The sequence below is a fragment of the Caloenas nicobarica genome, chromosome 11, assembly GCF_036013445.1.
Source record: "Caloenas nicobarica isolate bCalNic1 chromosome 11, bCalNic1.hap1, whole genome shotgun sequence".
Classification (NCBI taxonomy): Eukaryota; Metazoa; Chordata; class Aves; order Columbiformes; family Columbidae; genus Caloenas; species Caloenas nicobarica.
Window position 1 is genome coordinate 9,401,401 of NC_088255.1, and position 12,221 is coordinate 9,413,621.

The 12,221-nt window shown below is 36.5% G+C and overlaps 1 protein-coding gene across 1 annotated transcript in view; it reads right to left on the minus strand.

Moving 5' to 3' along the window:
- The window catches only part of ERC2 (ELKS/RAB6-interacting/CAST family member 2), a 400,553-nt gene that overhangs the window by 201,428 nt on the left and 186,904 nt on the right, over window positions 1-12,221 (minus strand). The window contains exon 14 of the mRNA XM_065642652.1: window positions 7,201-7,212. Coding sequence (XP_065498724.1) covers window positions 7,201-7,212 — 12 coding nt within the window. The remainder of the gene's footprint in view (window positions 1-7,200; window positions 7,213-12,221) is intronic.

Below are 12,221 nucleotides of genomic sequence, written 5' to 3' on the forward strand. Positions count from 1 at the left end.
CTTTTTTCCTTGTAAAATGAAATCTACTGACTGCAAAACTGCAAAGCCAGGTCACCATTGTACACAATGATTTTTTTTCTATGAGATTCACTGACTAGCAAACATTTCATGTTACGGAAACACGGAATGCAACTATTGATTGCCAGTGCATTTGTTAAGAGCAAGGAAAGATTTAGTATGTCTCAAGTGGCAAAGAGTAGGAGCATTCCTTATTGAAGTAAGGTGTGGCACAACTGCAGTGCCAAAAATGTGACATAGGAAAAGCAAAGGTACAAAGCAGCTGCCTGGTTCTCCCAGTAGGGAATCTTCAAAACACAGAAAAATATATATATGTTGTGGGGCTAAATGCATCTAAAAGCATCAGCATGCACTGTTTCAGTGATGCCCTACCAAAAGCAATCCACAACTGACACCAAGTGCATATCCACCACTGATACAATATATTCCACCCACAAAACAAGCAACATATGTAGAATGGAGCCTAAGAAAGTCCCAAAGCTATAATTAAGCAATTTACTGCTTCTAATGTGTTACTCCCTCCATAGTAATTATTTCATTTGGGGTTTGTCTCTTTGGTTATTCTGACAGATGACAAAGCTGCTACGAATATCTGTTACTCTGTCAAAAATGGTGCCAAAACTTGTAATACTTTCTCTGCATGGCCTCTTTATTCCATTTGATAACACTATGCAATGTACTTGAATTCTGAGATTATAAGTGGCCAGATAATTGTCTGCCTTATGGAAGACATGGCTTATACTGATTCACCTGGAACTAAAGTACGACATTAGCATAAATCAGCTCAAGGTATATATCGAAGGTATTATGCCATTTTAAAAAATAACATTTCTTCTGTCCCTTTTGAATTTGAGAGTCTTTCTGCTTTTAATGTGAAAACTTGACACACAAATATAAAAAGCTTACAGATTATTACAGACCACTACATATGTACACATGAATAAAATGTTTTGAATGAAGACTTCCTAATGAGGAAAACAAAACAAAACAAAAACAAAAAACACCCTTGATTTTTGTTAAGACAAACTCAAAAAAATAGAAAAGCTCACTTTTTTTTTTTTCCACATCTGTTATCATAAAGGCCACATTTTGGAGGAATAATTCAGCCCCAAATGCCAAGGGATTCCTTTCTTCGTATGTCTGACTTACCTACTACCATTCCATAGGAAAAAGAAAAAAAAAAAAAAAAAAAAAATCCTGTCTCACCTTTGCGCTTCTTGCCCACACTATTCCAAAGCAGAAAATCTAGCAGATCTTATTCCCACTCTTTTCTTTTTCTCTGTAGAAGAACTATATTTTCCCCTCTCTACTTCTCACTAAAAAGGAGCAGGGACAAGAGTTTGACTGCCTGAACTAATTGCCCTTATAATTGTTTAAACCCTTAAACTGTGTAACAACATAACCTACCACCCTATGGCTGATCCTGTGACACAATTTCATTTTTACAGTGGTGCTATCTGATCTTGTAACTGAAATACTATCCATTCTACAGTGACACAAATGGGAGTAGCTCAGCTTCTTTAGCGTGTCGATTATATCACAGGATGAGAAAAAGTTTGAGCAGAAGCTTCCTGGAGAGACAGGAAAATGTTGGCACACTGGGGCTGGGCTGCCCCCGCTGCCAGAAGACCTTCCCTTATGAAATAAGCTTATGACAACCAAGTAAAATTTTGTTGCCTTTTGTACAACAGAATTCAGAGGAAGCCAATACTCTCTGGTTAAATTTGGCCAAACAGACTTTATGTTTTGGTAATAATGGCCATTATTCTGCTATACACCTCAGAGAATATTATCGCAAGAAGTCAATATTGTCATCTCTCACTGAGGAAGAATGCTTGGTCTTATTTCTGCCATTCACCTGAAGCTGAGGCTATTGCAAACTCCATGTCACAGTTCATACTCCATCTACACTCCAGGAGAAGCACCCTCTGTGTTCCCTCTGTGGTGTTATAAAGGACTGGAATCAAAACAACCGGCACAAACAATGGGCAAAAACATTATCCAAATCAAGCGATATTTTTTTGATCTCCAAAAATTTGATTCCCACATCCCTACTTCTCTAGTTGACTGCAAAAATGCCATAATACCCAGAGTTACCAGTTAGGATAAACGAATTTTAGTATATTCAATGTTTTCATTACATTCCCAGTTCCTGTTACCCATGGGTTACGTAACTATTTCAAGTTTCACTCAGAAGAACAAGCTTTCAGTCTACACAGATCTATAGATTCTATTGCTGGGTTAAAAAAAAAAAAAAAAGTGCCACAAATTCAAATAATCCTCTCTCTTCCCCCCTCCCCCTTTGAATCTCACTATTTCAAATTTTTGTATTTCTTAATACTCAGTTTATGATAATGCTTTAGTGTGACAACTGTTTTACTTCCAAACACACCACAAAAAGATATTGTTGCCTTGAGAGAATCAACAGCCCTGTCTGGTAGAACCCTGACTGTCACTGGAGTCACTGAAACATTTCTCACCTCAAAGGCAAAAACGTGGGAGGAAGGGTTTACCTAACACACAACCTGGGAAGTTTTCCAAAATCCTTGGTTAAGAAGTGTTTAGTCTGACACAGTTCCCTCCAAAGCCCTAGAGAGATGCTAGAAATACCCACATGAGGATAATGCATGAATGAAAAAGACCTACTAAAATCCTGTTCCAAACTATGGTTCATATCACTTTGTTTCAACACATATCTGCGCTGCAACCACTGAAATGCCAACATAGCGCACGGCACTACTGTTTTTCTCAGCACATTCTTACTGGATGACACTTTATATGAACATGTGTGAAATCCGTACCAGAAAACTCATCTGTCACACATCTCTCTTGTACACCAAGGATTGTTCTACATTTTCTTCTGATGTTCTTTAAAAAAAAAAAAAAAATACTGCTGCTGACAGACACTAGATGAGAAGGATAGTTGATCTGATTTAATATGCTAATTGCTTGCTCAGCTGTTTTATTAATGGATACCATTAGCGATAACCGTAACCAGTAACTGGAAATAGCTTGTTGCCTGATATTTGCAACCAAGGAGTTGCAGTCCTGCTGCTGCTTCATCAGGTCCTTTCCGGATGTTGTCCAAGTAAAGTTTCTTCTGATTTGTTTTTTTGTTTTCTTAGGTTTTTTTGGTTTGGTTTTGGCTTTTTTTATTTTTTGGTTGGTTGGTTGATTGGTTTTTTAATTAAAAAAAAGCCACACACAACACCACCAACTCCTGACTCTGTCCAGTTATTTTCTAGATTCAACTGCTCCTCAGCATGTCCAGCTCAGCCTGGCAGCAATCAGGATCAAATCTCTGCTGCTGCATTTCATGTTTCATTGCAATTTCCTTCTGAATCAAATCTTTTGACTGCAGCTCCTGGGTCAACCTAGCAGTTCTCAAGATCAGTCCAGCTATTATTATTCAATACATAAATCAAACTTTCCATGGTTTTGCAGTAACCTCTTCAGACCTCCAAACAGATCAGGTACACTTTGTATGATTTCTTGTTTTGACATACTAACTTCCCCTTATTATAAATTCAGATCAGAGCATTCCAATCCAGGGACAATCAATTGTTCAGGCATGTTGCTCCTGCATTATGGAAGCAAACAATGTGAGTGGAAGAAGTGGTTCCACCAACAGCCTTATTCCTAAATTTAGTTCTCCTGTCTCTTTTCAGTCACAGCTTTTTGAGGGTAAGCTCTGCTATCTCACAATGATTCTTCACACACAGCCCCCTCCGCTTCACACAGGGAATCCTGAAAGCGTTGCACCCAGGCAGGCACGGGCTCCCCAGACAAGAGCAGCTCTGGGGCTACTTCATTCACACATTCGGGGTGTAAAGAAATACGCTCTCGTGGATCTTCCCCCTGAGGAAAACTCGTGGAAGCAGCAGGTCTAGAGAAGCCTAAGAAATATTGTTCTGTCTTGGAAGTAGTAACCATGAAACAGAAAGAGTAATAGTTCCTTACGTTCTCTCTTCCTCAACACAGAATTGTGGTTTCAGGTCCAACCCAATACAAAGTGGACGTTTTTCCTTCAGAGATGTAGAGATCTTTTCTCCTCATATCCAGTTTATGCTGCGTATCCATTTACTTCCACAGAGTATTAACACTCCAAATCAACAACAACAACAAAAAAGCACATCATTGAGAAATTACATAATATCCTTCCTTATTTGAATAATCCATTGCTAGTTGTCTCAGAAATTATTATTTTAACCTCTGCATGTCTTTAAGCAAACTGAAAGGGCAAAGAATAGAACTGAGTAGACAGGTTCAGGAGTGAGAGGGATAAAAATGAACAACAATGCTTCACCCTGTCCCAGCGACCCATTCACATCCAAGGAAATAAACTTTCTACTTTACTGTTCCTTAAATAAAATGAAATGTAATTGTACTTAAATTCAAAACCACATATGTAATCGTATAAATCTAAATAATCTCTTAGCAAATCTTCATCTCTTTTAAAACAATTAAATGTTAAAACATTCACAATGTTAAAACATTGATTCTGTGTATGTAGCAAACAGACTAAACCAGAAAGACATGACAACAATTTCCCTGTTATCCAATGTGACAACTCTGTTTCTCACTCAGCATAACCAGTCTCTCAGAAGAGTAATGTATATCATAGATTCTCTCAGTTTTCATTAGTACACTATCTCAATTTCTCCAGGGAAATTATCTTTGAACAACATATCACTCTGCCCTTGGAACCATCAAACTGACATTTGACAAAACTGTGGAAGGCTCCTAAGTTAAATTTAAAACTCTGTTAAACCTTGCCTTACACATCTCATTGAGCTCTAGGCTCCCACGGCAACAACTAGGAAGGCCAAGATCAGAGGCTGACGGGAAAACTTTTAGCACTGGTCAATATATTAAACGTGGGGAAAATATCAATCTCTTCTTTATGTGTTGGCAGAAAAGTTTGGGGAATATAGAACCTGCTGTAACCTAAATGAAAAAAAAAAAGTTACTGCACTGATTCTTGTGCTCAGAATATTATTTTAATTATATATGTAGATACACACAGCCGGGGGAGGGTTTATGCCAATGTATTTGATTTTATGGTTTGTCATCAGTATCAATAGCTCATCATGTTATAAGACATGCAGCATTTTTCCAATCATTCTAACCCCATATAAATATGGATTAATAAAATGACAGCTAAGAACATATTGATTAGCACAAATTAAATAAATTAGTAGATCTGTTTCTTAAATTGAGTTTTGACCTTAATGATGATTCAAGCCTCAAAAACTTAACACCTCACTGAAATCCCACAATACACTCTAATCAAACGCTACAACTTCTCTAGGACTCTAGGGATGAAAGTTGGTAGGGTTATGAGGACAGTTTGCTTCAGCGAGGTCAGCTGGTTTTTTAGGTCAATAAAACATAACAGAAATTGCACTTTCAACTGCTGAACAAATGTTTCTGCATACCAATCACTGAATTCCAGTGAAATCAAACATAATGACAACCACAGAGCATAATACCTTTCTTTAAGCTCTTTCTGGCTAGACAGATTTTCGATCTATGTTGAGTATGTTCTGATAGCAACTCCAGAGTGGTCACATTCAGACAATAATTTCATCATAGACAACTCCAGAGTAAATGCACTTAATTAATTTCTGGAAGACTCTGAAAATAAAGAGTTTAAGTAAAACAAAACAAAAAACCACCAAAAAACAAACAACCCGTTTGAAGGCATCCATGTCAGAAACTTCTCTGATGCATCTGAACCATGAAATGTGAACTGTGCTTGGTTTTGAGACTAAGATACAAAAACTCTCCCAAACTGACAAGCTCTGCTTCTATATGAATAAAGAACAATGCTGTGCAGAAAGTATATATTGACATTAAAACTCCGAAAACTTTAGATCTGAACACATTATAGAGGCAGACCAGACATTTGCATGATTCTAGTCAAATGTTCTGCATGGCAACCTCATACCTGGGCCCATATCTGCAAATGCAAAACTTTGGTACCTGAAATCCACCTAGCAAGTCTTTGCAGTACACACCCTCCTTTATACTCCAGTATGACTGTTCTGTGAAGTAAACACTTTCTGCTTCGATAATGATTGAAAACTAGGTCTGTTCCTGCCTAAAACAAAGCTCCTTCTGTACAGGAGACAAAACCTTGTGCAAGTTTCAATCAGCAATTTCAGAAATTGAAAAATAAGGGATCAGCTTAAGAGTATAGAACTGTCTTAAATACCTGTCACAGGAAAAAGGAAAAAAAAAAAAAGCTACAATCTCAAATCAATAGGGAAAGGAAGAAGCAGACGAATCTGTAGTCCAAACTATATAAAGTTATTAGTTTCTAAAATACCAAGTAGATGGTTTAAGACTTTGCTAATTTACACTTAACAGTCATTCATAAACATGAGAAAGAAAAATTAACATCAAGGCCTACTAAGAGAAGAAAATGTTGACTAGATCAATTTTGACTTTCAGCAAGCACCACAACATATGCAATAATACTTGATAAGATTACTCAAAAACAGTGCACAAGCACAAACACTAGATAAACTAATCTGAAACCCAGAAGTAAGAAAAACGTAAATCTGACTAGATTAAGCTATATACAAACACAGCATATAAAACATACATGTACATACATCTCCCTTGCAGTTCTGTGCCAGTCCAGAATCTGGCCAGCACAAACCAGATAAAAGTTTCTGAACCAGAAGCTGAACAACTCCAGCTCATCCTATTAAGTGTGCAATAGAAGTGGTGATGGAAAGCATTAAGTCTCTGATCTTTAGTATAAATCCCTTTGTATACTATTGTCATCATGCAATCTATTACGTACTGGGTTGGGTTGTCTACCAAAATGTTATTCCTGTTGTTGAATTCCCTGAACAAAGATAATAAAAGTAAAACTGAAAGAAGAAAAAAATCTTCACCCAAAACAACATATGAATTGAATATGTTGTTAATAAATATTTTTTTCTTACAGACTTTTGACAAAAGCATTCATTTACTGTGAAGTTTCTGATCTAGAAATTGAATGACCAAAAACTTCACAATAGGGACAGGCAGAATAAATAAAATAAGAAAGAAAAAAAAAAGACGAGCAGAAGTTATTAATATGGAATCAAAATGGCCAAACAAATGAAGCATCAATGAAAACCTTCATTGTGGAAAGAGCAATTAAATAAGAGAGCAGAAAATACTGACCTGGAAGTCAAGCTGGTTGGAGTAGGGATGAAAGCAGCAGTTTGGAGGAAAACAGATAGGAAAGAAGACAGCAAAAGAGAATAAAGGGAGGAACACATTAGTTCTTTAAAAATATAACAAGCAGATGTTATATTACCAGATTTTATTTAAAAAAAAAAAAAAAAAGGAAAAGGAAAGGGAAGGGAAAGCAAGAAATAAAGTAAAACTTCTGCAAGAGTACATCCTTTTGGTGCACTGAATAAAACAGAAATTTTAAAGTAAAATGGCACCTTGTCAGTTGTGGACTGTGGAAAACCAGCCGTATTTATAACCATCCAAATGCATACGCCAAATAGAACAAATAAATTAGGTGGATATTGGTAGATTTGCAGTGTCACAAATGTCTCATTATATACCACAAAGTTTTTTTTGAACCTACATATGTTTGGTGACCCATATTCCTCAAGTCTTCTCACAAAAGGCAACAGCTAAACAATTTGACATCTTATTCAAAGATACCATTTAGAAGTTCACAAAGCACTGTACTTAATAATCAAATACTGTACTTAATAATCAAAGACAGAGACTGCCCCCTCCTCCTAATGCTGACAGCAATTTTTTCCTTCAGTCTGAAGATTAAGGTTAATACTTCATCACTGAAAATACACCAATGCTTGACAACTTCTTTGTTAAAAAATACCTAACATGCCCTTTCGATTAAGTAAGGCAAAAAAGATCCCTGCCCAACACTCAGTTAGACTAATCCTTAGAGCTGTCCCTGGTGCACAGTTTTTCATTCACTTATGAGAGGGAAATTTTTTTAAAGCCAAAAAAATACTTTTTTTAACACAATTATTCCATATGTTGACGGTTTGTCATTTATGCAATGAATCACCAGTGCTGTGTGGACTTATTTTCACCAGAATTCAAATCCAAATCAATTCAGAATGAACTAATTGTAGTCTGAACACCCCAAGACCTTAAATGCGCATCTACAGTGTTATTACACATATGAGAAGTGGTAACAAAAAACAAAGTGCTTTTCTAAAAGTAAATTGCTTTTGTCTCATAGCTAGTATAGGATTTTCACATGAACTTTCATATTGTTGTAAGCTTTGCTGAGAAGCTACGCTCAATCAAGCAAATGACTGACCATCGAACATACCAGTACGGAAAAGCAGATCCAAGGTTTCGCAATCTACACTATGTTCTCATCACTTCATCAAGCTGCAGCATTTCACTCTTAAACCAGCAACAGTCTGATTAGGATTGCAATATTTATCCTTTACCAGACAGGTTAGTTCATGGCCAGTTCTCTTAAAGGTGGTAGGTAACATGCTAGTCCGGCTCTATCTCATATTATCAGCCTTTGCCCAAACTCTTTCTGTGTTCCTGGAGATGACTAAAGTTAAAAGACCACAGTGTCCTGACCTGCTTGATAGGCACTCTGGTCTCTCCAGTAAGGGTACTCAAAGCAATTGTTAACAGGGATTTTTAAATATGGCCCCACCTGAGAAAGTAGTTATTAATCTAGTTGTCTTGCTCCAAATACACTACCTTCCTGTATGGTACTTGTTGTCCCACTAAATGCTCTTTAAAACAGGGTCCAAAGAACAGCTGGAATATTGTTTACAGTGTCAGGACCTGCAAGGGCAGCCTCTCTGCTCCTTTTTCATCCTCAGTTTCACACACGCCCATGCAGTGTCCTTTCTTCTCCCATTCATTGTGATTTAATCCAAAGGGCAGAACACAAGCAATGGGATGCTGGCCTTTCTTGCATTCTGAGAGCACTTAAGTTACAGCTCTCATTCTGAAGAAACCTCTCGTAATAGAAGCAATGTGTTTGCATAGAAATTGGTAGAATGTTAAGTAAGGTAAAGCTATCGCAGAAATGAAATGCACACAGGTTGCTAACAGCATGCTGTTCTTGTAAGAGCACAAGACTGTGGAATAACCTGGTTCTGAGGACTCAACTTGTGCACGCAGCTGCAGGCAGCCACATTTCATCATCGAGTTCATTCATGTACCAAGCTGCATCTTAAAACCAGTTAGGTTTCCCTCTGTTTCTTTTAGAAAGCTGTTCTAGAGCCTTCATTCCTCTGAGAATTATAAAACTTTTTCTTCTTTTCTTCCTCTTTTCAGCCTAAATTTATTAATGGATAACTTATATCCATTGTATCATGTCCAACTCTGTTCTATTTAAATCAGTCTTCTTCCACCACTGTGCTTTCCTCTTGCCATATTCGCTGAGAACAAGCATCCCTACTGAGCCTTTGTTTTGCCAGAGAAACAAACCCCTGTGTTTTACGCTCCTCCTGTGACATGAGGACTCCACTCCATTATCCCACCAGCCCTCTCTGCACCTGCTGCCAGTTTTAATTCAATCTTCTCAAGTTCAACTGAGGAGAAGTACACAGCAGTGTTCCACATGGAGACTTGCTAGCGCTTGATGACACTAATACCTTCCTATCATTACTGCAAACATCTATTCTGACATATCGGGATTCATACATCATTATTTAGATGTCCCCTTTATTATTTAGATGGCTTACAATGGCACTGCCATTAGCAACTTCACCCAATCTTTCTCTTCCTAAACTGTATCAAGGATTATCCTCAGCTTACAGCAGGCAGTCTTACTGGTCCTAACTTCACAATCATGCATTTGGTATTTCACTTTATTTCATTATTCAAACTCCCTAGCATATTTTATAAATATACTTTTCATTCTAACACCATTAATAAAAGCATTAAACAATATACTCCTTCCATCCTGACAGTTCCTTTTCAGCTACAGTTACCTCCTTTTGGCTAGGCCCTCCACATTTAAATTTAAGCTGATCACTATCTTACCCAGATTCATTTACAGTATTTAAAAAAAAACAAAAGAAAACAAAACCCCACAAACAAAAAAAAAACCCACACAAAACAAAACAAACACCACAAAACACATCACAACCCAGCAAATATCCCACCAAAACGAAACACATTTCCTTCATCAAGAAAACAAAAGAAAAACATCAAGTTAATTTTACTACAAGTACATTAGGCTGGGATATATTGCATTTCATTTTAACCTGTTCTCATTAGAAACTGATAAATCACAAAAGATGTAATAACAGTTATCAAACAACTTTAGTATGGGAGGAGGAATTGATTCTTCTACATAGTGATAAGATGATATAAAATAGAAAATTAATATATATGCAGTATTTTAAGAAACAGACTGTTTGCATATATGAGGAATAGAATGAATCATGAATCTTAAGTGATGCAAGCCAAAAGTCTGATAGTTTCTGAGGCACGAAAATCACATTAAAACAAAAAGAATTACCATTAATATGAAATCTTCTGGATTATTAACAAATATGCCAAATAGCATACGCTTATAAAATTAATTGCCGATGTCCTGAAGTAGATGTAGTAAAAATACCCTTGCATATTTGACACTCTCTATGTCAACACTTTCTGGCAAATAGTAGAACATTAGTATTCATCATCTTGTTTTAATTCTTATTTTAATTTGTAAATTATAACTCTATTTCAAACATTTTTACTTTTCAAGGGATTTATACAAATATATCTCATTAGGCTGATGAATTTCTACGTGAATATAATAAATATTGTGAAGATACCATAGCTTGCAATACTCTATCTCAGAAATTTACATTTAGAAATTTTGAGAATTTATGTTCTTGGTATTATCTTGCAGTGCAAAGATGTTGGCATAGCAGTGAACATGGATCCCAGCAAGCTATTAACTAACAAACACATTTCAAAAGAGCACTCCTTTTCCTACAACACCCCAGCCAAATCCTTGCATCTGAAGTTAGGGGAAATGTTGAGGATATGCCATTTCTGAACAGGGGGAAAAAAAAAAAAAAAAAAAAAGGAGAAAAAATAAAGAGCAAAAATAGCAACGTAGAGCACATTATATGAACTACAAAACAGTGGGATAAGAAAAAAACATTTTCAAATATGCTTCTGTGAAAGTTGCAGTCATTTTCACAATGCCTTATTCTCATAACGTGGGTAAACTGAGCTTTGGCTCCACCTCTTCCCTTCAGTAATGAGCCAATCAAGTAGTCGTTACAAGCAGAAAAAGTAGCAGCACTTCATAAAATGTTACGGCAATTTACACCCCACCTAACCCCCTAGAAAGTGAAATTTCAACATCAAAGTTCCCTCTCTAGGGACACCAACAGGTGGCAGTTATACACAGATTTAGATCTTCAGGGAAATGCTTTTAGAAAACAAGGAAGAGGGAGAGAAAAAAAAAAAAAAGAGAAACCTAAGGAGCCTGATTAGTAAGAAGGGTGAGATGCTCACTCTCCAAAAATATTTCCCTATTACACATTTATATTGCTGGCGATTGCTGGTCTTACTGTACCAACCAATGAATTTGTGCCTGTGCTTGGTAGAAAGTAGCTTTGAGACTCCATTACCAAGTAAAGATGGTAACTTATGTTGATGAAAGCAGTAATAGATAACTTTCCTTTTTTTTCCTAGTTTAAAATAATTAACTTACATACACTGTGTGTATAGGAATTTGGAATTAATCTTGAAAGCTGCAGTTAAGTTAAATCAAGGGAGAAACTGCATTGAAGTTAATAGAAATCACAAACAAATATTAGAACATGATGATTCCCCAAAATTGCAACATACTACTGTTCTTAGCTGGTCATGCCACAGAGAACTTATTGTAAGCATTACAGAAGCACTTAAAGGTTCATAGCAAAGCTTAACTACTTTATCACATTCAAAGTATTGCAGATCCTGTACAAAAAGTCTGTGTTTACTCAGTGTACCAAAGTATTTTCTGCTAAGTTAGTTCACTATCAACATCCCCATCAGCAATAACAGACTGGAAATCAGTTTCCCAAAATTTCACTGATAAAAGTGCATTGAATTTAAAAAAAAAAAAGAAGAAAATTCTGTCCATTGTATAACCTGTTACAGGGCTCTCAGACAATAAGAAGAGGACTTACAAGGCCGTAGTAATAGCTGTGTAACCCTTGGTTCCTTATTTTTTGTAATAATTG